The following is a 23,916-nucleotide window of genomic DNA, read 5'->3' as shown; positions in this document are numbered from 1 at the left end:
AGAGAAACAAGAGTTTCCATCCAACAGACAACTAAGATTGGTTATCTGTGGAGATTCATTATTTATGTTAGTCTTTTACCTATCTCTAAGTTGTATTGTTTGCCTTTATTGTTGTTAATTTTTAGGATTTCTAGTTGGAATATTAATATACCTTCAGATATAGCATTTGGAAATATTTTATCCAATTCTATTAGTAACTTTTAACTCTGTTTACATTGTCTTTGGATATACAATATTTTCTTTTATTTTTTAGGGAGTTTGTATATTCTTCTGTTGCCTGTGCCATTGAAATCATATCCAAGAAATCACTGCCAATTTCAATGTTGTGAGGTTTTATGACCCAGATTTTCTCCTAAAAGTTTATAGTCTTAAGATTTATATCTAGGTCTTTTATCTATTTTGAGTTAATACTTGTATATGGGATTAGGTAAAGGTACAATTTTATTCTTTTCCATGTAATTATTATTTTTCAACAATATTTAGTTAAAAGATTATTATTTCCACCACCAAATGTTTGTGGAAACCTTGTCAAAAATAACTTGATAATATAGGGAAGAACTTAGCTCTAGGCTTGTATTTAACTCCAATGGTCTATATATCTGCCTTTAGAACAGTACTACACTGTTTCAATTATTGTAGCTTTATATGGTTTGAAATCAGAAAATATATATCTGCTAGCTTTGTTCTTTTTCAAGATCGTTTTGGGTATCTAGAATTCATATTCCATATTAGGATAGATTTTTTTCTGAAAAATAAATATATAAATATATGATAGTTTCACCTAAAAAAACAGAAAAAAATATGCTCTAGTAAGAATGAAAGCAAAAAGAAATATTGAAATGCTATCTTTAAATCATCAAACGCTTGGTATCAGACAAATCAAACTGTTATGTGAGATTATCATTTTTAATTTTGGATAAATTGCTATAATACTAGATGTCAACCACTAAGCCAAGCATGGGAAGGAGGGATGGGGAGAGAATGGGGTGGGGATCGGGTGGGGGCTGACTGGGCGATGTGTGCATGTATGTCTACAAAAGTTGGTATCCCACTATGATGTATGAATACAGTGCACCAATAAAATAAAATAAAATAAAATAAAATAGGGCTGGGGATGTAGCTCAGAGGTAGAATGTCCCTGGATTCAATTCCCAGTAAAACAAAAACAAGGAAACATATCTAGCAAACACTTGGACTTATGCCTTCAAATAATTCTGAACTCTCATGTCAGATTCTTATCCATGTTGATTGCTGCCACATTGACACATAATTATCAATAGTGAAATACATATTTGCCATAGAGTTCTAAACCATGGTTTTATTGTGAATTATGATATATATACAATTTAGAAATTCAGAAATATCAAGTATGCTTACTTCAAGCATGGTAGTAATAGAGTTTAATGACATTGGGATTCTTTTTGGGAGCGGTATTGAGATCATCTTCAAAAGACTGAGAAAAAATAATAATATCTTCTAAACCTTAGATTTTGGACTTATTTAACTCAAGGAGCAAACTAGTACTGAATGTCAAGTGTTTAATTTCTTATCTTTAATGGCAGAGAATACTTAATGTACTAAAAATAATGCCTATTGTGTGAAGAGGCAGGTAATCAGTTCTGGGATTGTTTTTTCTAATGAAATGCTCTGAAAACATTTCAATCTGTAAATTTTATTGGACAATTTAGAAAATTACAAATAACTCAGTAGGCTTTTAGATACCTGAATTTCTGTCTAACTCTGCCCAGAGCATTGTCTGTAAAATGTGTTACAAAGAAGGTTATTGCATGTATTAGAGATCTTGAAAGGGCTGATCTTAAGGCCTCAAACACAATGTTTATATATGTGTTATGGGCTCCATGGAGCAAGCTTCTATTAGATCAAGGCAAAAATCTCTCCCATTTCCTATCCATTCCCATGCCAATGCAAGTTCCGTTTGCTATTTTGAAATCCTCGGTGAACACAGAACAGTTACTATTCACCAAATTCTCCCCTCACATTATCATGTCACTCGCTGGTATTTGCAACACACCCAGAGCTGTGGTGCACACCTATAATCCCAGTACTTGGGAGGCTGGGACAGGAGGATGGCAGGTTCAAGACAAGCCTCAGCAAATTAGCAAGACTCTCAGTAATTTAGAGTGACCTTGTTTCAAAATAAAAAATAAAAAGGGATGAGACTGTAACTCAGAGGTAGAATATAATGCCCGTGGGTTCAATCCCCAGTACTCCCCCCAAAATGTTATTAAGATATTCATTTGCACAGTGTTTGTGTCAGTACCCTCACTGCTTTTACCCCCAAATATCTGACAACTACAACCTAGAGGAAGGCAGAGTTCTTTGCTCATAGTTCTGGAGATTTCAGAGGGTTCAGTCCATGTTAGACCAGAGCATGTGTGTGGAGCTCGGGGCAAGGGAAGCAGAGACAGCATGAGTGCAGGAACTCTGCTTTCACATCATGTAAACTGGAAGCAAAATGGGAGTGAGTAAGGGGAGGAATGACATATATTAATCCCCACGGCCACACCCTCAGAGGCCCCCCCCCAACAAGCAAGCCCCACCTCCGACATGGTGACCTTGTCTAAATTATGCTGTCTGGGAGACATTCTAAATCCAAACATAATACATGATTTCGCTAGAATGAGATAATCACTGACGTTGGAGCTGGGTGGAGCATAGAGGTTCTTCAGCTTGCATTGATTCTGTGGGCTGCAAAAGGCCCTGTTATTATTCCTTGTTTAACGCCAGTAACATGCAGTGTATTATATAAGGAATACTTGATAAGTATGGAAATAATGTTTGTAACCAAGGAAACTAAAGTTCAAAAAAAGTTCTGTAGTGTTTCTATTTTCAGACAGGCAGAAAGAGACTTGGAGACACTAAAACTCAAATCTCTCTCTATATATGTGAGAGACAAAAAAAAATCACTTGCAAAACCATGGAAGTGGCTTTGTGGCATCTCAATTGAATAGGAAGAGCATAAAAAACAAAACAAAAGAAAAAAACAGTGATTCTTTAAAAGTATGTATCTAGCCGGGTGGGGTGGCACGCACCTGGAGCCCTAGTACTTGGAAGGCTGGGACAGGAGGAGAGCTAGCTAGTTTAAGGATCGCCTCAGCAAGTAGTGAGACTTCCATCAACCTAGTGAGACCCTATTTCAAAAGTAAAAATTTTTAAAAGAACTGGGGTAATATAGCTCAGAGGTAGAATGCCCCTGGAGTCAACCTCCAGTACAAAAAAAAAAATTATATTCAATGATCTTATTCACCTGGTGTGGAGAACAGAAAAAAAAGGTAGTGAAAATTAATGATACACTGCTTAAACAAAACCGGCATTATAATATTGTCATTGTTGGTCATTTACTGTAGAAAGAGGTGAGGATTTAGAATTCTGGCCACAGGTCATCAGCACTTTTTGTGTCTGTTCTTAATCTTGGTGGGGAGCCAGAGTAAGTTTTCTTCTCCTTTGTGAAATTGAAGACAGTTTCCCTTTCTCTACTCCACTCCCGGCAGTTAAAACATAGCTAACCCATCTCAGGTTGAAACGTATGTAAATGCACACAATTGTTTCTATTTATAAAGGGAAATGCTATCGTTAATCAAATATGGAAAGTGCTCTTTGAAAAGTCCTGGATCCCTCACAGCTGAGGGTGTGAACAGCTGAGGACCGAGGAGAGCATCTCCAAGCTTGTTCTGTGTGGGACACTCACTTCTGCATCCGCAGAGTGCGGGGTCAGTGGGAAGCCTGTCCTCACTGGAAACTAGGGGAGGAGGGGTAGGCAGGCTTTGCCTCTGTGTACACCAAGGTCTCAGTCCAAATGGCTTAACTCGGTAAGGCTCCATGGTTCCAAGTGAAAGGAAGCTAATGTGCATTGGCCTCAATGAGGGAGAAATCGTTTCACTTTTATTTTGAGAAAATTAAGAAATAGTCCAATGAATGCAAGAAGATGGTGTAGCACAGAAGTCAAGCTCTGGGGCTTGAGTTTCATTGCCTTGCCTTCTAATCCTGACAATCAATTGCTAGCTACATGAGCTCTGGGAAGAAAATTGACTCTGAGCCTCCGCTTCTTCATCTATAAACTTGGGGTGATGATGGAGTCTAGAAACTACTGCATGCAGTTATTTTGGGGAACTTATGTCAGACTATAAGGAGTCAAACCTCAAGCCCTTTCATGATTTCCTGCCTTCCTGCCTTCCTACCTTTCTTCCTTCCTGCCTTCTTCTCTTCTTTCTTTTCCTTTCTTTTCTTCTTCTATTTTGTTGTCGTTGTTGTTGTTGTGGTGGTGGTGGTGGTGGTGGTGGTACTGGACCAAGGCACATTCTACTTCAAGCTACATCCCAAGCCCTATTTTATTTTATTTTATTTATTATTTATTTTTTATTTATTATTATTATTATTATTATTATTATTATTATTATTATTATTGGTGGTATTGGGCTTCCTGGAAGCCCTTCTACCTCCGGGCTACACTCCCAGACCTATTTTTACATTTTTATTTGGAAACAGGGTCTCCGAAGCCAGCGCGCGCGGCTGGCTTCGAACCTGCGCGCTCCTCCTGTCTCTGCCTCCCAAGCGCGGGGATTACAAGCGTGCGCCACCACGCCCGGCCTTTATTTTTTATTTTTATTTTGGTGGTACTGGGGTTCTTCGAAGCCCTTCTACCTCCAGGCTACACTCCCAGACCTATTTTATACTTTTTATTTGGAAACAGGGTCTCTTAAAGCCAGCACAGCTGGCTTCGAACCTGCGCGATCCTCCTGTCTCCGCCTCCCAAGTGCGGGGATTACAAGCGTGCGCCACCACGCCCAGCTCAGAGCCCTATTTTATTTTTTATGTTTGAAACAAGGTTTCTCTAAATTATAGCACATTGGCCTTAAACTTGCAATCCTCCTGTCTCAGCCTCCTAAATACTAGGATTACAGGCATGCACGACCATCCAGGCTCCCTGTCATTCTTTGAATGATGTTCAGAAGGACCAGTATTTTTCATAGTCTAAGTGCCTAAAATGACTTTAAAGCTGGGCGCGGTGGTGCACGTTTGTAATCCCAGTACATGGGAGGCTGAGACAGGAGGATTGCGCAGGTTCGAAGCCAGCCTCAGCTACTTAGTGAGGCTCTCAGCAACTTAGTGAGACCCTGTTTCCAAATAAAATATAAAATAGGCCAGGAGTGTAGCCCGCAGGTAGAAGGCCCCTGGGTTCTGTTCCTAGTACAACAAATAAATAAATAAATTTAACTAAATGACCTTAAGATGATCTTTCTGGTCAATTTAAATCTGCTATGTTGTGAGCTGCCCCTGTATATCTTAAATGGAGTGTTGTCAGTGGCTGTGAGAGTTGGTGATGGGGACAATTCCACACAATTGTATGATGCAGGACATGAAATGGGTTCCAAGAAATACAGATGGAGTTGGGCGAGAGAATCTATCTGTTTCTGTGGGGATCAACATTGAAGGAGACCTTCTAAGGGTAATTCTGTCACACACACACACACACACACACACACACACACACACACACACGCACACGGATTCTGCACACAGTGTGGAAAACACTGTGCAGTAGGAATCTGAGGATTTCCATAAAGGTGAAGGCATGTTCTCCTCTAGCTCACCGCAGCAGGACAGCCAGTGGCATGGCTGGCCCACATCAAGGCACACAGTGCCAATGTTCTCCCCGCAGGATCCAGGAGTGAGGGCAGTGGAGACGAGTGGAAGAGCAGAGAACAGTAGAGGGAAACTGAGAAAATTCTTGAAAAAAAAGGTCCTATCTGAGTACCTATATTATATCGGATACTGCAGAGACTGGTTTTTAAGTTGTACTCTGAAGAAAAGATAAGACAAAAAGCATGAGAGAGAGAGAGAGAGAGAGAGAGAGAGAGAGAGAGAGAGAGAGAGAGAGAGAAAGAGAAATGCTTGGGGTTCTGAAAGCAGTTTTGCTTTATAATACAACATATAATTATTCATCAACTTTCAGTTGTAGTCTATTTCAAGTTTTGCCTTCTTGCAATGATATATACTAACTTTTTATTTAAAATAATATTGAAATAATTTTATAATTTTTCTTTTTAAAACTATTTGCTTTGTTTCTGATGCTGAGGACTGAACCCAGTGCCTTATGTTTACTAGTCGAATGTTCTACCAATGAGCTACAACCCCAGTCCTATGATTTTTCTTTTAATATACATTAGTATTTTCAAAGTAGGGAAATTTGCTTTTAAATAATTGCTATACAATGTCAAAATTAATTTTAAAGCCAGGAAATTATTTCTATAAATAGGGATATAAAGTTATCACAGTGTTTTGAAAAGTTAAAAAAATTACTAGAATCTATTTTTTAAAAGAGTGTCCCAAACAATTTCCTATTTCCAGCTGGCCTCCTTTACTGAAGCATATTAATATTTATGAAAGCTTCCTCAATGTGTCTCCAATTACTAAAAAATATTTCTCAATTTTTTTGAAAAATATGAATTTCAATTTTGATTGTCAACATATTTGATTTTATTCATTGTTTAAATTAAGTCTAATTCGATATTTATTATTTACTCAGTTTTACAAATGTGGAAACTAAGAAAGAGAAGAGAGTCTTCTAAGCAGTGGAGCGCTGTGGGCAAGAGCTGGGCTTGAGGTCCTATGAAGTCCAGTCCTTGCTCATCACACACAAGCTATAAGACGTTTCCAAAGCAGCAGAATCTTTGCAAGTCCCATTTCAAGCCACTTCAGCTAACTGGAATTTAGTTATTTGTTTTTTAAAAAATAAAAAAACATCTAGGCAGATAGTCTATATGTTTGAATATTCACTAAATCAGGATGGAGGCATGAACTTAAAAAATTCTTTCTCTAGCTGGGTTTGGGGGCTCACACTTGTAATCACAGTATTGGGGAGGCTGAGACAGGAGGATTGCCATTTGCAGACAGCCTCGGCTTCTTAGTGAGGCCCTTTGCAACTCAGTAAGACCCTGTTTCAAAATAAAGAATAAAAAATAGGTCTGTGGGTGTAGTTCAGAGGTAAAATACCCCTGGGTTCCATCCCCAGTACCGCAAAAAAAAAAAAAAAAAAAAAAAAAATCTTTCTCTTCAGTAAACCTTTATTAAGAACTAATCATGAACCAGGCGTACTAGGCAGTGGAGAGACACAGAAAAGATAGAAACCATTAAGATTTAGTGACATCAGTATAATATCAAACCAGCAAAATATATGTAGTCTGTCAGCTTAGTCTCTGACATTTAAATTAGTTTTGCATGAACTCAATAGTGCTTAAATTTCTCTTGAGCTCATTCATTGGTTTTTGAGTTTGTTAAACTCCTGAATGAATACTCCTACAAAGCTACCATTCCAAATATGCCTTTGCTGTCCTAATAGGAAACTGTATAAAAGCCCCTAAAGTGTTTATTCTAGCTTAAAAATTGTCTTAGTTTATGCTCTTAAATACCTTAAGGTAAGCCAGTATCCCTCCCAGTAAAAAGCCCTGGCTTTGGCCAGAGCATCCTGAATTCTTATTCCCAGTTCTCCTCCTACTGGAGGAATGGCCTAGGGCAGGTTCCTGAAACTATCTAGGCCTCAGCTCTCTATTTATAAAAGGAAGAAAAGAAAAAGAAATCACCTGAACTAAGGAGTTGTTGTGAAGTTACCAAAGACCACATTTTGCTTCCGTGAGCTCTCTTTTCTTAGTGTCTACAAATGAGTGAGAAAGTGTAGTATTTTCCTCTTGGTGCCTGCCTTATTTCACTTAAAATGTTATCTTTCAGTTCTATCCATGGAAACACAAGTGACAGAATTTTATTCTTTCTATAGATTAAAAATGCACCTCACGCACGGGTGCTTTATCCAATCACCCACGGATGGGCCACTCGGTGGACTGTGTATCCTGAAGACTGTGAATAATGTTGCTGTGAACTTGGTAGAACAGGTGTCTCGTTGACATACTGATTTTATTTCTTCTAGATATATATCCAGGAGTGGGATTTGGTAGTTTTATTTTTAGTTTGTAGAGAATCCTCTCTATTGTTCTGCATAATAGCTCCACTAATTGACACTCCCACCAACAGTGTGTAAGCACTTTTTTTCTTGAATGGCTCCACTTTTTAAGCCGAGTGTGAATTCACTGAGATAACACATCATTTGAACAACTGTGTTAGCCTAATCCTCCTTCAAGCCTGGGTACGTGTAAACTCAGACTAAGACTCATCTTCTATATGAGACAGGAGATTTTTTAACGAGTGCCTTAGCATCATGGGTTAGTGTCACATGAAAGCACAGAGTATGAACATGACTGCCGCACACTGACGAGGGAAGTAAAGGACTAACTCCCGCAGCCTGTTGGTCGGAATGCTTGTGTTATAGGTCAGGGTTATGATGCAAGATGGAAATACAGCAAGGCTGACTTGGCTTCTAGATTTAGTTTTCACTAGTTTGTCTTTTCTTTTTTAAATTTTTTACTGGTGCATTGTAGTCATCCATCTTAATGGGATAAAAGACTTGTGTAGACAGACATGCACACACCGCCCAGTTAGCCCTTACCCGATCCCCACCACATTCCCTCCCCTTCGCGCCTTCCATGCTTGCCTTAGTGATTGACTCTGATATTTTAAGTACATCATGTGCTTTAGAGAGTTTCCCTCTTCCCCTCCCATCCCCTCAGTTAGGTTGCCTTATTTGCTCCTCTATAGTATCTCCTTCTTCATCTAGAGTTCCTCCTGTTACCCATTTCTCCTTAGCTTTTGCATAGTAGGGAAAGCATGCGATTTCTTCTTTTTTGTGACTGACTAATCTCACTTAGCACAATTTCCTCTAATTCCATCCATTTCCCTGTAAATGATGTAGTTGTGTTTTTATGGCTGAGTAAAATTCCACTGTGTACATATCCCACAGTTTTGTAATCCACTCATCTGTTGATGGACATCTCAGCTTGTTCAGAGTTTGGCTATGGTGAATGTGCAGCTATGAACATAGATACACATGCATTAGTTTGGTAGTTTGGTTTCCCTTCTTTTGGGTATATACCCAGAAGTGGTATTGCTGGATCAAACGGTAGATTTGTTCCCATTGTTCTGAGGATCCTCCATACTGTTTTCCAAAGTGGTTGCACTAATTTGCAATCCCACCAACAGTGTTTTAGAGTTCCCACTTCTCCACATCCTCGTCATCATTTGTTGTTGTTTGTGTTTTGAATGATGGCCATTCTAGCTGTAGTACTAGTTTGCTTTTTTAAGTCAGTGCTCATCAGTGGCCTCAATGGTGCAGAAAGGCTGCTGCTTTCCCACCCAGATCGTCATTGTGTGTTTGTGGCTGGCAATGGGGAACTCTCCTATTCTAGAGGCAAGTGGAATTTGACCACATTTCTTCTTTGTATCAGTGCACGGGACTCAGTACTGGTCAGGGAATTGTGGCATTTTATAATCACCTGAGTTTGGGGACAAAAAAGCTAAAGATAGCAACACCTTTGCTATAATGCTGAAAATTATCTGGATATCTCCCAGGGACTGAGCTGGCTGAACTGGCTATTGATTAGTTAGACCAAAAAAAAAAAAAAAATCTCTTTTAGCATAGAACTTCTCAAAGTGTGATTTGAGGCTCAGCAGCACCCGAGAGCTTGTATGAAACACACCACTGCACACACACTCCACAGCTACTGAATCAGAGTCATCGTGGGTAAACCCAGCAAACCGTAGATTTCTTTTTTCCCCCCCTCGGAGCTAGGCATTGAACTTTGAGCATTCTACCTTTGAGTTGTACTTCTAGCCCCATTTATCTAGCATCTATCTATTTATCTATCTATTTATTTTTGCCATACTGGGGATTGAACCCAGGGGCATTCCTGGGTTGCTACACCTTTGAGCTACACCCTATTTTTATTCTTTATTTGGAAACAGTGTCTCACTAAGTTGTGGAGGACCTCACTAAGTAGCTGAGGCTGGCTTCGAACCTGTGATCCTCCTGTCTCAGCCTCCTAAGTACTGGGATTATAAGCTTGTGCCACCATGCCCAGCTTTTATTTTTTAAATAGAGTCTCTTTAAGTTGCTGAGGATTTTATTAAATTGCTGAGGCTGGCCTCTAAACCTTGATCCTCCTGTCTCAGCCTCCTAAGTACTGTAATTACAGGCTTGCACCACCATGCCTGGCATCAATTGTATATACTTAAAATGTGAGAAGCTGTATTAGCAAACCAATATATTTTCTTCTTTGTAAGTGGTGGTAACCTGGCCTGAGTCAGTTCCCAGGTTCTCTGGTGGAAAAGAAACAGAGTTTCTGTGATAAAGAAGCAATTTTTAAAAATATATTTGAAAAAAATGTGATCTTACTTTGTATTCCAGATTGATGAAGCAGGATTATTTGATTATGCTTTGAGTCTCTGGTTCCCTTAGGTTAGAAATTTAGTCTTATAATTTCAATCATTTTAGTTTTCCAGTAAAACTTACTTGAAAACCAAAATCTCAATGATCTGTGGCCATTCTTATAGGCTATCAGGCTTCTGGCATAAAAACTGAGCTATGTTCAATCTTCTGGAAACATGCAATGTTCTGGGTAGTTGCGAGCTTATGCGTTTTTTAAAAATAAACTGTTTGGTATAGATAGGGAAGATACAATACAGATTTACTCCAGCTAGTATAAATAGTATGTAAATCATTCTCCTTAAAATTCCTATTACTATACAAAAAAGGGCTGTCAACCGTTTCCTTCTTTCCTTCCTATCTTGGGATTGAACCCAGGGCCTTGCACACACAAGGCCAGCTCCGAACTGCATCCCCAGCTTTTTAAAATTTTTATTTTGGGATGGGATTTGGGCTAGCTTAGAACATGCAATCCTTTGCCTTAGCCTCCTGAGTTGCTGGGGTTCTGGCTTGTATGTGATTTTTCATTTGAAGGAAATGCCTAAGCTTGTAAATATATTTACTTCATGTTCATTATCTACTCAGTTTCCAAAAGAGTTCAAGGATACTACAAATATTTATGAAATTCAAAATGTGTGAAAAGAAAGTCAGTAGAAGTAATAAAGGAATGTGGTATTCATTTTTTTAACAAGCCTGTGAATATTTTCTTACTCAAGCTTTATGGAATAATGGTCCTCAGAAAATTCCCCAAATATTAAATGCTCAAAGTGATAGCCTTTTTCTTCCTCCCAGAAGGGTCTCGTGCAATAGGCTCTAGTCAAAGGAGGATAGTGAAGTACAGGTAATTCCAGCTCTCTCTGCTGCTCTTTGATTTTAAAGTAGATTTCAAATGACAGTTCTTCATCCCACACTGAAGTTACTACATTTAAAAGTAATAACATTTTCAAAATGCTAGTTATATTGGCTGGGCAGATTTTTGTCTAATCCTTTCCCTGATTATAAAAGTAAGACATGGCTAATATGTGTGAGGCCCTGAGTTTGATCTCCTGCATTGAAAAAAAAAAGTGAAACGTGATGGATATAGACAATCTAAACCAATCTAGAACAGATGGAAAACAAGGAAAAATGGCATCATTCCACCAGTCCCAAACCACCAACTGTTAATATTTGGTGTAATCTCCCCTAGTAATGTGCTTTTCTTGCTATACATGCATATGGGGTTAAGATCATAATGAATACAGTTTCCTCTCCATATAGACTTTCATGAGCCTTTGCTACTCTGATGTTTTGTAACTTTTACAAAACATTACTTATAATGGCTGTGTGATATTTCATAGAATACAAATAGCATAATTTACTTAAATGTTTCCCTAAGGATTTAGTTTAATCCCTATAAAATAAATTACAAGGTTAATGTCACAAAGTCTTCATCTGGAATAAACATTTAGGCAGACTAAAACTCATCATTTTAGGCAAAAAATGAGGCTGAAAATTATACAAGGCACTGTCCTGTCTAGCTAAGAATCATATTTAAAAAGAAGATGAATCAACCAGACGTGGTGGTGCACGCTTGTAATCCCAGCATTCGGGAGGCTGAGACCTGAGGATCGCGGTTCGTGGACAGCCTCAGCTACTTAGTGAGGCCCTCTGCAACTCAGTGAGACCCAGTTTCAAAATAAAGAAAAAAAAAATAGGGCAGGGGGTGTAGCTCGGAGGTCAAATGCAAGAAGATGAATCTTCTTTTTCTTTTTTTAAAGCAAGACTACTTCCGATAAGTAGCATTAGAGAAAAAGTCAGATACACTAAAGGATTCATCTATAGTTTCTTGAGAGGAAACCAAAACAATGTCATTAGGTTACAAATTATAATTAAAACATTGTAAGTGTATTCTCCTGCCTCTCTGCCCACTCATTTCTTCTTTTTTCCTTGATATGTTTCATTTGTGAATTCTTTCTGAAACGAGTCCAGTTCAGCTGACCTGCACTGTGGTTCTCCAACTCCTTCTTTTCTAAGCATCCATCTGCAAGAACAGTAAAACCTGCTGTCCGTGAAGGTGCTGACAAGACTAGTAGTGGCTCAGATGGGAAAACATAGTCTAACACATGTTAAAAATGATGCCAGAGTAATGAGGTCTGTGACTTATGAGCAAAGATTGGATATTCCATGCGCCCAAGAGATCCTCTTACTTGTGGCAAAAAAGAACTGTTTGAATCAAATTAAATACTGTGTGTGTGTGTGTGTGTGTGTGTGTGTGTGTGTGTGTCCTAAGAATTGAACTTAGAGAGAGATATTCTACCTCCAGTCCTTCTTATTTTTTATTTTGAAATAGGTTCTTGCTAATTTGTTGAGGCTCTCTTTGGGTTGCTGAAGCTGTCCTTGATCCATCCTCCTGCCTTAGCCTCTCACATACTGAGATTACAGGCATGTACCACCATGCTGGGTTTTAAAATATCTTCTTAGAAATATTCTTTAAATATTGTTATGAGTCACTTAAGTTAGATTTTCAAACATTTTAAATAATTTTTAAAAATAATTTTGTACTGGGGATTGAACCCAGGGGCATTCTGCCTTCGATACACACCCTCAGCTGTATTTTTTATTCCTTATTTTGAAACAGGGTCCCGCTAAGTTGCTGAGACTGGCCAAAAACCTGTGATCCTCCTGTTTCAGCCTACTAAGTACTGGTATTACAAACGTGTATCACCACACTTGGCTATAAATTTATTTTTTAATATGGCATGGTGTGGCATGGCTTTTTAGTCAAAAGAAGTGTTATAATAAAACTATAGTTATCAGATGCTTTATCTTCTGCTTAATGATATATGTGTATATCAATGTCTGTGTAGATTATATAGATATATAATGGATTAAAACTCAGAATTTGTATTTCATGGACCATGCTAAAATTCAATAAATTTACAATCGGATGCAAGGAGGAAAGAGTAACATGTGACTTGAATTTTTCTTAAAATACACAGGGGATATTAAAAGGGGGAAGTACTCCAGAGTATATCTGGAGTTTTGCCAAACTCGTACCATTTAAACAATGGCTTAAGACTGGATTCAAATCCCAAGCAGAGCTCTTCAATTTCCCCCAAAGGGCGTGAGGTAGGGTTTGAACTTGGAAAGACAACATTAATGAAAATACTTTGAATGAGCAACATGGGAATGGTGGATTTCAAGAAACTACTTTGCCCTCCAGAATTCAAGGGCTTCTCTCCCGTACTTGGATTCCCACTCCTCGACTCAGCCTACAGAGAGATTATCCCTGAGTGTTATAATTTCTTCAGCTTCCCAATTTCAATGCCAACCCTACCTGTCCCTACATCCCCATACAGGATTTCACACACACACACACACACACACACACACACACACACACACACACACACACTGTTTATCATCAACACCACATGGCCCAGGTCTGAGTGTGCCCCCAAGCTGTCTCCTCTTGCCATCACATAGTTAGGTGCAGTGAGAAAGAATTCTTATCCAATGGAGAACCCAGACCCCAGTATAATTTACAAGGATCTCTGAATTATTTTGGGTGTATCAGACTATCTGTCAGGTGAATGGGATGTGAGGGGAATCAGTGGCTTTGATGATCCGCGTTTCTGCTTCTAAGGCATTCTATTTCCATACTCTTCTGGAGTTCCTGAACTAGTGCCAAGCAGGCAAATGTCACCTTTGAGTCCCAGGAGGGGAGGCTTGATCAGCCTCCCAACCCCCCAGGGCAAGGATGCTTGGGATTCAGCAGTGCCACTTCCAGCGAACTGGCGCAGATTCCAATTCCTCTGAATGCAACTGGTCCTCCTCCCTGGCTGGACTAATGCCAGTCTACTTAAGGAGATAATTGACCACAAGCCAGCCTGGCTGACAGGCTTTCTCAGTGCCAGATGCCAACTGTGCCAATTCTGGCCCTTGCAGGAGGGCCTATTTTTCTTGCGACCATAGCTAATATAGCAGTGCCATCCTGCCTCAGCCCTGAGCCATCGTCTAGTTTCCCAGGGAAATAAAGTAATTCCAAGTCGTTTCCCTTCTACTTTTACTTTAGGAACATGTATACTAAAACCGCCTCCCTCCTCATTGCTTCTCCTATCTATCTATCTATCTATCGTAAGGGTTCAGTTAAGTAGAATACCCTGTAAGCAACAATGGCCTTTTGAAAAGATTTATAGTTACTTTTGCATTACTGATGATTGAACCCAGGTCCTCACCATGCTAAGCAAGTGCTCTTCCACTGCATAACATCCACGGCCTTTTTATTTTGAGATAGGGTCTTGCTAACTTGCCCAGGCTGACGTTGAACATGTGGTCCTTGGCCTCAGCCTCCCAGGTGGCTGGGATTACACCACCATGAGGGGCAACTATGTCCTTTTCTATCATCCTGGCAATCAGGAATATAATTGCATGTTATCTCCACCAGTGCCTTGCCTACCAAGAATGGTGTGTGTGTGTGTGTGTGTGTGTGTGTGTGTGTGTGTGTGTGGTACTGGGGGTGGGACACAGGGCTTTTCTACCTCCAGGCTATACTCCCAGACCTATTTTATACTTTATTTGAAAACAGGGTCTCACTAAGTAGCCGAGGCTGGCTTCAAACCTTTGCGATCCTCCTGTCTCAGCCTCCCAAACCCTGGGATTACAAGCCTGTGCCACCATGCCCCGCTCTAAAGAATGGCTTTTATTATGCTTGTGAGCTGAGATGGTCATAAGTTTATAAGTACTTCTACTTCCATTTCACTTGTATCTAACACTAACTTTCCCTTTATCCTGACACGTAACTAGAGGTCAAATACTGGTGGATGCGATGGGGCCATGTCCCAGGTGAGAGTTATCAGGGTATTGCCATTGTCTTACTACTTTTTTCTTTTTGGTACTCGCGATAGATCCCAGGGACATTCTAACTCTGGAGTTTATTACCTCCAGCCCCTTTTAATTTGAAAGAGGATCTGGCTAAGTTGCTGAGACTGATCTTGAACTTGTGACCTCCCTGTCTCCCAAGTACTTGGATTACAGGCATGTGCCCCTTAGCCTGGCTTAATTTTTTTATGTCTGCACAGGCTTCAGTGGTTTTTCATAAGTTTTGATTGTTGCCAGGATAATATTTTGTTAATGGTCTGGCCCTAACAGCATATTTAAAATCAGTACTTACCCTGGCTCCCAAGTCTTTCAGTAGATGTGTTTTTGCACATTTTGGCGTGAGGCAGGGGAACACCAACAAAAAGCATGGTCCTGGTGAGAGGAGGTGAGGGGTGAGGTGAGGGGGTAAGATTCTCACAGGCCAGGCATCCCACAGGGCTGTACAGATTGTTCTGCCTAGTTCTGGGCTTAGCAAGGAAGATAGGGGTGTCTTGTGGGGATGAAGCCACTCACAATAGTAAGGTTCAAGGACGAATCCTATCTTGGATAAGAGAGGTCATCAGAGAGGTCTGGGATTTTAACTGGGGCCTCCCTCAGAATCAGGGTTTGGCAGAAAGGCCCATTCCCCTTTGCTTATTTACATGAATTCCATGATCTCCAGGCCATGAACAACTTTCTGGGTACCGGAGTCCTCTCCAAGCAAGCCCCCCCTCCCTCCCTCCTCTCTCTCTCTCTCTCTCTCTCTCTCTCTCTCTCTCTCTCTCTCTCTCTCTCTCCTCCCTCCTTCACTCCCTCCCATAAAGAGGAAAAGTTCCATAGCAGGAGCTGGGTGCCAGGAGGGTCCTGGAAAACCCAGGAAGGTGAATCACCCTCCTTCCCAAGGATGTGGCCCCAGGCTCCTCTTTTCTAGCAAGGGGTTGGGCTGCATTCGGGGGCACTGACCAACACTTTGGGCCACGCCCCTTTCGCAGAAGTAGGATGGTGAACACCACTCAAAATCCCATTGAATCTTTCAGGTTGGTAGGGAATGAAGAGGCATTTGCTTTAAAGAAACTCCTGGGATCCAGCAACACCTCCTTCGGGTCCTGGTCAGGAACCCACTCAACTCCAAGGTGGCAGAGAAGCCAGCTTCCAAGCCCTCCCCAAATCTATGACCCCTATGTCAGCATCTCTCTTCCTTCTTTTATTTCCTCTCTTTCAACAGCTTCAGACTAGAAGAGAGGAAAATCCTACAGGAAATCTTGCAAAAACTCAAGTTGGAAAAATAAGATACACTCCCGACTGTTTGAGCCCCCAACAAAGAGGCAGTGACCTAAGCCGTGTCTCTCAGAAAAGGCTAAAACTTGGCGGCATGCTGCAATGAAACTTGTAAATAAGGGGTGCATTCAAATACCTGTTTTTAAGGTGTAACCCAACCACCCCAGCGATATTAGGGTGCGCAGATCACCATTTTGGCTTTTATTTTATTCTGATGAAAGGTTAGAGAAGACTTCCTTTGGGCAGAAGGAAACTAGTTTGAAGTGGGGATTGGTAAGGGAGGAGGTGAGATGCTGCTTCTGAGAGCCCCAGCGGGGTCCCCAGCACCCAGCCGAGCATCCACTCCGCTCAGCTCTGCGCAGGTGCAGCAGCGGGCTCCCCGCGGCCGCCGCTGCACGAGGCGGGTTCCCAGGGGCGTCCTGGCACCGCGCTCATCAGGTCTTCCCGGATCTGGTGGCGGGTCCCGCGCCGGGTCCTAAAGTCAAGCATGGTGATAGCGGCGGCATCCTGGCGCCAACCCCACTGCCCTGGTCCAGGCCCCAGGCTTAACGGGGTTCCACTGGGCATCCATTGGCTGTGCCCAGCCCTGGCCTTAGTCTGCCCCTGAGCGCCTCAGAGAAGGGGGGCCAGTGGTGTTGAGAGGAGGAGGAGGAGGGGGAGGAGGAGGGGGGGAGGAGGAGGAGGAGGGGGAGAGAGAGGTCACTGTTACCGGCCTTTGCCCATTCGGTTGTTAGCCCTAGGGTGGACTTTATCAAATGAAACGAGTAAACTAGCGTAAGGAAACAGCGGGGTCACCGAGCCAGCAGCTGAAGGGTGGGTGGAGGAAACCGGCCCCCGGCGTGGCTCTCCGCGGAACCCACTCTTTTGAAGTCGATAGCTAAAGGGGCGGGGAGGGTTTTCAAAAGTCCCCCCACCCACCAGTGGGCACCGAACTGCGACCTGGCCTCTCGAGAAGCCAAACACTTCACGCGAGCACCGTACGTCCAGAGAGAAGCTTTAATGGAGAACAGCGCGTACAGCCCGGGCAGGCGGGAGCCGGGGAGTGGACCCGCGCCCAGGGCCCCGCGGCCTCCCCCGCCCGCCCCCGCCCCTCAAAGTTCCTCGCCAGTAAAGTGCTATTTCTGGGGATGGGGGAGGGGGGAGAGGGCAAGAGCGACTAGGCAAGTCTCTTTTTCACAGGCGAATCAAAACTCGAGAATCCGCCGGAAAGCGCCCGCACCGCGGCGCGGCGAGCGTCCCTCCCGCACCCCGGGGTGGCCAGGAGGCCGCAGCCCGGAGACCCTCCAGGACGGCGGTGGCCGGGACAGTAAGTCACGGGCACACCCGTGCTAGGAGCCGTTGGTTTTTAAGTTGCAGTTGGAGCGGACCGTGGGGCTTCGCTGGATTCTCGGGCTCCTTCGCGCCTCCCGTGCGGTGGACACAGAACCAGCTGCGGGTGGAAGTCGCTCGTACGTCTCTGTCCAGGGGTTCCCGAACCCGACTGCCCTCTGTAATCTGAGGCGCTGCCCTTTAAACCGCGGCTCCCCCGCTCTGGCCAAACTAGACGCCCTAGCGGTTCCTCGAGCCTCCTCGGCCCGGGTCAGAGCCCAGACACGTAACTATTTCCTTCGGATCTTCCGTGGGGCTCCCCGGCCTCCTCCCCCTGCAGAGCGACTTCATTCCTGACACCATGCCGCCGCCCGCTTAGGCGACCGGGAAATCACGGTATCACACGCACCCTCGGTTTCTTCTCAACCAAAACGAGATGTCCTTCGTGGCCACAGTTTTGTCCTGAATTTCACCAGAGGCGGTGGCTGCGGAGGGATCAGAAACAGCAGAGAGGAATTTGGTGGCCGAGATCTATGTCTCAGTTTCTCGCGGGAGGTTGGCCCCCCCCGGCTTCTGGTTCCGGCAAAAAAAGAATCGAATCCGTTTCCCTTGTGCGAGTGAGTGAGGCCCCTTTGCCCCCCCCATAACTTATGGGTTATAATAATTACAATAGAAACTCTTACCTGAAAATTGGCTTCATTAATCTGATTGTACAACATAGTATAAACACAGACACTGGAGAAGTCACTCTTTAGATAGTTCTGAGACATTTTTCAACACCTTCTTTCCCGCAGAGGCCGGGGCTGGCGGCCCCGCCCCGCCCCGCCCGGGCGCCCTCTCCGGCCGCGGGGGGCCCGTGCCGGGGCTGGGGCCCGCGTGCGCCCCTAGGAGCGCACCAGCACGGAGTGCAGGGGGCCGCCCTTGCTCTCGGCCGCGCCCGGGGCGGGGGGCTCCAGCGAGGGGGCGGCGGGCGAGGCCGCGGGGCAGGCGGCGGGCGGCTGCGAGGCCGCGGGCCCGGGGAGCGGCGGCGGCAGCGCGGGCGCGGGCGGCAGCGCGGGCGCCGGCTTGATGGGCACCGGCACCGCGGGGAGGCTCTGGCCGGCCGAGTGGCACAGGGCCTTGACCGGCACCCCGAACGCGCCGTACTCGGGCCCCACCGGGACCCCGGCGGCGGCGGCGGCGGCGGCCGCGGCCACCGAGTCCATGACGCCCACGTGCGGCCACACGGAGCCCACGACGCCGCCCAGCTGGCTCGGCACGGGGTAGCCCAGGTGGTGCATGACGGACGCCAGGGGCAGCCCGCCCGCCTGCAGCACGCCCTTGTAGTCCCGGCCGATGATGTTCTCGATGGCGAACGGGTGCTTGAAGCCCGAGGAGGAGGCGGCGGCCGCGGCGGAGCCCAGCCCGTAGGGCGGGAACTGGGACAGGCGGCCCACGCTGCCCACCGCCGCGGCCGCGGCCGCCGCCGCCGCCGCCGCCACCGCCGCGGCCTCCGGCATCTTGCCGGGGTGTGCGGGCGGCGGCGGGGCCTGCGGCGCCAGGTGCGGCGGCGGCGGCGGGCCGGGCGGCGGCTGCTGGTGGAAGTAGTGCACCATGTGCGGCGCGGGCGGCGCGGGCGCGGGGTGCGGGTGCTGGTGCGGGTGCGGGTGCTGGTGCGGGTGGTGCGGGTGGTGGTGCGCGTGCGGGGGGTGCGCGTGCAGGTGCGCCCCGGGGCCCGCGCCCTTGGCGCCGCCCGCGTGCAGGTGCGCGTGGTCGGCGCGCGGCACCTTGAAGCGCTTGCGGCGCCGCAGGAAGCTGCCGTTCTCGAACATGTCGCCGCAGTCGGGGTGCAGCGCCCAGAAGCTGCCCTTGCCCGGCTGGTCGGGCCGCCGCGGGATCTTGATGAAGCAGTCGTTGAAGGACAGGTTGTGGCGCAGGCTGTTCTGCCAGCGCTGCGTGTGCTCGCGGTAGTAGGGGAAGCGCTCCATGATGAACTTGTAGATGTCGCTCAGCGGCAGCATCTTCTCCGCCGAGTGCTGGATCGCCATGGCGGTCAGCGAGATGTACGAGTAGGGCGGCTTCTGGTCGCTGTAGGAGCTCTTCCCCGGCCGCGGCATGGCCCCCGCGCCCCTCCCGCGGCCCGCGGCCGGCTCAGCGCCCGCGCTCGGACCCTGGGTCCCGACGGCCGCCCCGGGCCGGCGCCAGCGTCCCCGACGGCCGCGCTAGCACCGCGGGCGGCGCGGGGGGCGGCGCGGGGCGGCCATCTCCGTGGGCTCCGCCTGGCCCTGGCCCGGCCCGAGACGCCCAGGCCCGCGGGCCGGAGAGCTGGACGGCCGGAGCCGCCGCCCCGCGAGCCGAGGCAGCGGGCCGGGCGCCGGGGCCGCCCGGTCGGGCGCAGGGGCCGGGCGGGGAGCCCCCCCGCGGCAGCCGGCGCCCGGGCCCCGGAGACGCGTGGCGGAGCCGAGCGCGGAGGAGGCGCGGCGCCCGGGGCGGTCGCTCGGCGTAAAAGTTTGGGTTCCCGCAGCCGCGGGCCGGCGGGCTGGAGGGCGTCCGCGAGGGCGCGGGGGCCGGCGGCTCCGCTCCGGCCGCCGCTCTCCCGGCGGGTCCTGAGCAGAGGCGGCGGCTGTGGCGGCGACGCGCTCTCCCGCCTGCGTTTTGTAATCGCCCCGGAGGCGCCGAGACCCCTGCAGCTCGCGCTGCGAGTCTATCACATGACCGACCGAGGCGGAGGGACTCGGCCGCCGCCGCCGCCGCGCCTCCAGCTGAGCAGGGCCCGGGGAGGGCGCCCCGCCCCCCCCCCCCAGCGCCGGCCGCGCCCCGCCCGCGCCAGCCCGAGCCGGGGCGGGGGGCGCAGGCCGGACCCACGCGCGGCTGGGGGTGACCAGCAGTTTCCTCGCTCCTCTCCTCTCCTCTCCTGCGTCCCCTTCCCTTTCCACTTCCTCCCACCCATGGGCGTCTCGCAGTGCTAGCCACTCAGGGTCAAGTTCGGGGCAAGGGCCCCAGGGCCTCCTTGCTCGAAATCCCGCTGCGCCTGGGGCTGGAGGGAAAAGCCTTGGGGAGCGCTCTGGGGTCTTTCCGTCAAATGCCGAGTTCGTCCTAATTTTATAGTGCGCTCACGTAGCCTGCGAGGTCCAGCCGTCCGGCTTCGGGTGTGTGGGGAGGAGGGGCGGGCGGGGGTGTGCGAAGTTCAGCGCCCCAGGCCAGCGGTCTAGATGATAACTAGGTGGGTGCCGGCTTCCAACAGGGCGAGGATTCTCTGGAGTGGAGGGTCTGTCTGAGCTGGAAATAGAGTGGATCGCAGAACAGCGTCTTTGCTGGTCTTATTAACTAGTATTAGTAACATGTGAAACAGAGGGAGATCGTTGCAATTAAATAGAAACCCCAGATCCCCAGTCCGCAAGGTCGCGGTGTGATCCGGAGGAGGGAGGGGTGGCGAGCCGCGGTCCCCAGCTCCCAGGTACCTGCCCTGCGCGGGCCGGTCCACTCAGAAGCAGGCGACTCTGGCAATAGAAAGATCCCGAAGTTATATTCTGATTTTGACGACTTTTGCCGGTAGGCGGGAAGGGAAAGTAGGATTTAGAAACAAATCTACTTTCTTATTTCCTCGGCCTCAGTTTTGTTATTTGAAAAGGAGGTATCTGAAGTCAGGAATTTCACGGGTTCTTTGCAGTTTCTGATTTGACCAGAAAAGAGCCGTTAGAGATGGTCACTCGCTGTGTTCTTCTTCTCAGTGCCTAGAGCTGAAGGCAGGAAGGAGGCCGTCAGCCCAGCGCCTCGGGAGGCTGGCTCCAACAGCAATTTTGGCGATGCCAGGCCGAGCTTTTCAGCTTCTGGATTTAGGTGACCCGCAGGATGTGAGTATGTAAGTCGGTCTGGCCGCTTAGTCGGGCGCAGGCGTGGAGTCGGCAGTGTAGACTCATAATTTCCATCTTAGTTAGGAAGGAGCTAGACTTCTGGCCACTGCTGTTTAGCCAATCTGTCCTGGGTCAGCACAAGACTTAGAATAGTGTTTAAGGTGAAGAGCGCAAGAGGGCCCCGGGGGAAGAGCCTGGCCAGAGAAAGAAAGGGAGGACCCCTTCGCTGTCGCTCCACGCCAGAAAAGGTCCTCCTACCAAAGAAGTTTCTGCAAGATTTTTTTATTCGATGAGACAGTCTAAGGAGCGAGCCTCGGAGGGAGGTCCCCTGTGCTCTGGAAGCCAGAGGAATTCCAAAGATGCCCGCAAGGGACAGCCAGAGCCCGCTGGGTGGTCCTAGCTAGGGGGCTGGGATGGCCGGCCACTGCAAGGCCGCCCCCGGAGCTCGCGCTCCTGTCACCAAAGGACTCTCCCGCTCCTGACCCCGCGAGCTGCTTGGGCAGAGGTATCTTCGCTGATGTGCATCTCTTTAGCGGGTCCCTGGAGCCGCAGCGCCTCCTCTTTGGGAGCAACTCTGGGAACTTTCCCCTCGGGCAAACGGGCCGCGGGGCGTCCGAGAGCGAGAGAGGGGAAGGGCCCCTCTGCGCCCCAGAGGCAACGCGTCCTCGCGTGCCCTGAACCTTGAACTCAAAGCCGGGAGCCTGGCGCTCGCCCCCGCGAGCTCCTTCCAGCCTGCGGGCCGCCGCGGGCACCTCGGGATGGGCGCCTAAGCCTCGCGGAGAGTCCTAGACCCCGGCGAACCCACCGTGTTCGGCTGGCCGGCTCCGTGCACCTGGGACCTAGACAGAACCTCGAAGGCCCAGCAAAGTGCCCGAACCCCACGATTCCGCATGTAGGGTGGGCTTGGCGAGGGTACGGCAGCGTCCCCCGCCGGCGCTGCAGCCGCCCCGGCCGCCCGGGCTGCGGGGGCCGCCGACCCAGCCGACCCGGAGCTCGGGGGCGTAATCGTTTTGGACCAGAGCCGCTGCCGCCGGCCCTGCGGGTCCCGGCCGCCGAGCCGAGCCGCTGTGGCGGGGTGAGCTCTCCTCTCCCGCGTCCTCCAGAGGTTGATTTAATTCCGGCAAGTTTTGCAGGAGCGCAGCAGCGCCAGCGGGGGCCGAAACGTGCGCGCTCCAGCTGCCTGCCGGCAGACCCCCGTTCAAGAAAAACAGATCGAGTAACCACCTCGACACCCACCAGTCGGTTTTAAGTTTCCGTGTGTATTTTTTTTTTTTCTTTTGAAACAACAACTACACTATCCAAATATTGGCTGGCGCGAGGACGCTGGCAGGCAAATCATCGCCCCAGGCTTAGTGTAATTATCTCAGGCGTATTTAGTTTACTCCTTAGGCAATTGTTGGCGACGCTTTGCTAGGAAGAGGGGTCCCAGGCAAGGTTTTATTGCGTTTAACTGGCTCTACCGAGGGGAGTAAAAAATTGCCAGAAAAAGACGCGGATCGCGAGCAGGGGTATTTATTCATTCCCTCTCTCCTCCGCGCCCCCAGCCCCGGGGGTCCCAAGCTCTGCTTAACCTGGACCTCGGCCAGGGCTTCCCGCGCAGCGGAGAGGACAGCAGGCCTCGCCCGGCCCCGCGCTCGGGCACCGCGCAGGACTGGGCAGAGGGCTAGGGCGCGCGGCACATCTGATTTCATTGATTCTCCCTGACCTCTGACGAGTGGGAGTTACTTTTGGAGCCCTTCCAGAGGCCGGTGCGGTCTCCCCACGCTGCCTCTTGCCTGGCCTTCCCTTGATTTCTCAGCACACATTTTCCCCAACCCTCCAGGGTGGGAGGAATCGCCCCAGCGCGGGCACCCGTGGCTGCCACCTGCGGCCCTTGGCACCACCAGCTGGATGACCCTAGAGGAGTCATTTTCTGTCTTTGGGCATTATTTCTTTCCAGGAAATCCGCGGCAGCCAGAATCCAGCCTTCCAAGGCTCGGCGCAGAGCGCCGAGGTTTGAAGTCGGTTCGGGACATCGCAGGCGTGTCTGGGCCCGTGAGCTCTGTGCGGGGAGCTAAGTTTCTCGGACCCTGCGCCCTTGTTCTTGGGGCCTGGTCGGGCAGCAGCGCAGCCTTTCCTTCACCCATACAGTCCTAGGAATGTCTCTCCCACATCACCAGCCGATCAGGCCTCCTGGAGAAGGGCATCCTTCTCCCAACTGGCCAGCCCCTGGATGGGGCCCAGCCAGATTCTCTGGCACAGGTGCTTGTTCCAGTCCTACTTTGATTTGTGTGCAGAGGCTTGACTGACATTTTTTTGTTTGTTTTTTTCTCAGAGCTCTGGCGGGTG

At 48.0% G+C, this 23,916-nt stretch overlaps 1 protein-coding gene across 1 annotated transcript; it reads right to left on the bottom strand.

Moving 5' to 3' along the window:
• Positions 1-18,639: 18,639 nt before the first annotated feature.
• On the bottom strand, positions 18,640-19,851 carry FOXB2 (forkhead box B2; the record flags this gene model as incomplete). The annotated part of the gene is made up of 1 exon (XM_080709119.1): positions 18,640-19,851. One exon carries the CDS (start codon positions 19,849-19,851, stop codon positions 18,640-18,642), a length of 1,212 nt encoding a protein of 403 aa, XP_080565245.1.
• Positions 19,852-23,916: the final 4,065 nt, after the last annotated feature.

This window comes from Muscardinus avellanarius (assembly GCF_963383645.1).
Source record: "Muscardinus avellanarius genome assembly, chromosome: 13".
In the NCBI taxonomy this organism is placed as follows: domain Eukaryota; kingdom Metazoa; phylum Chordata; class Mammalia; order Rodentia; family Gliridae; genus Muscardinus; species Muscardinus avellanarius.
This window is presented reverse-complemented; position numbering and strand designations above follow the sequence as displayed.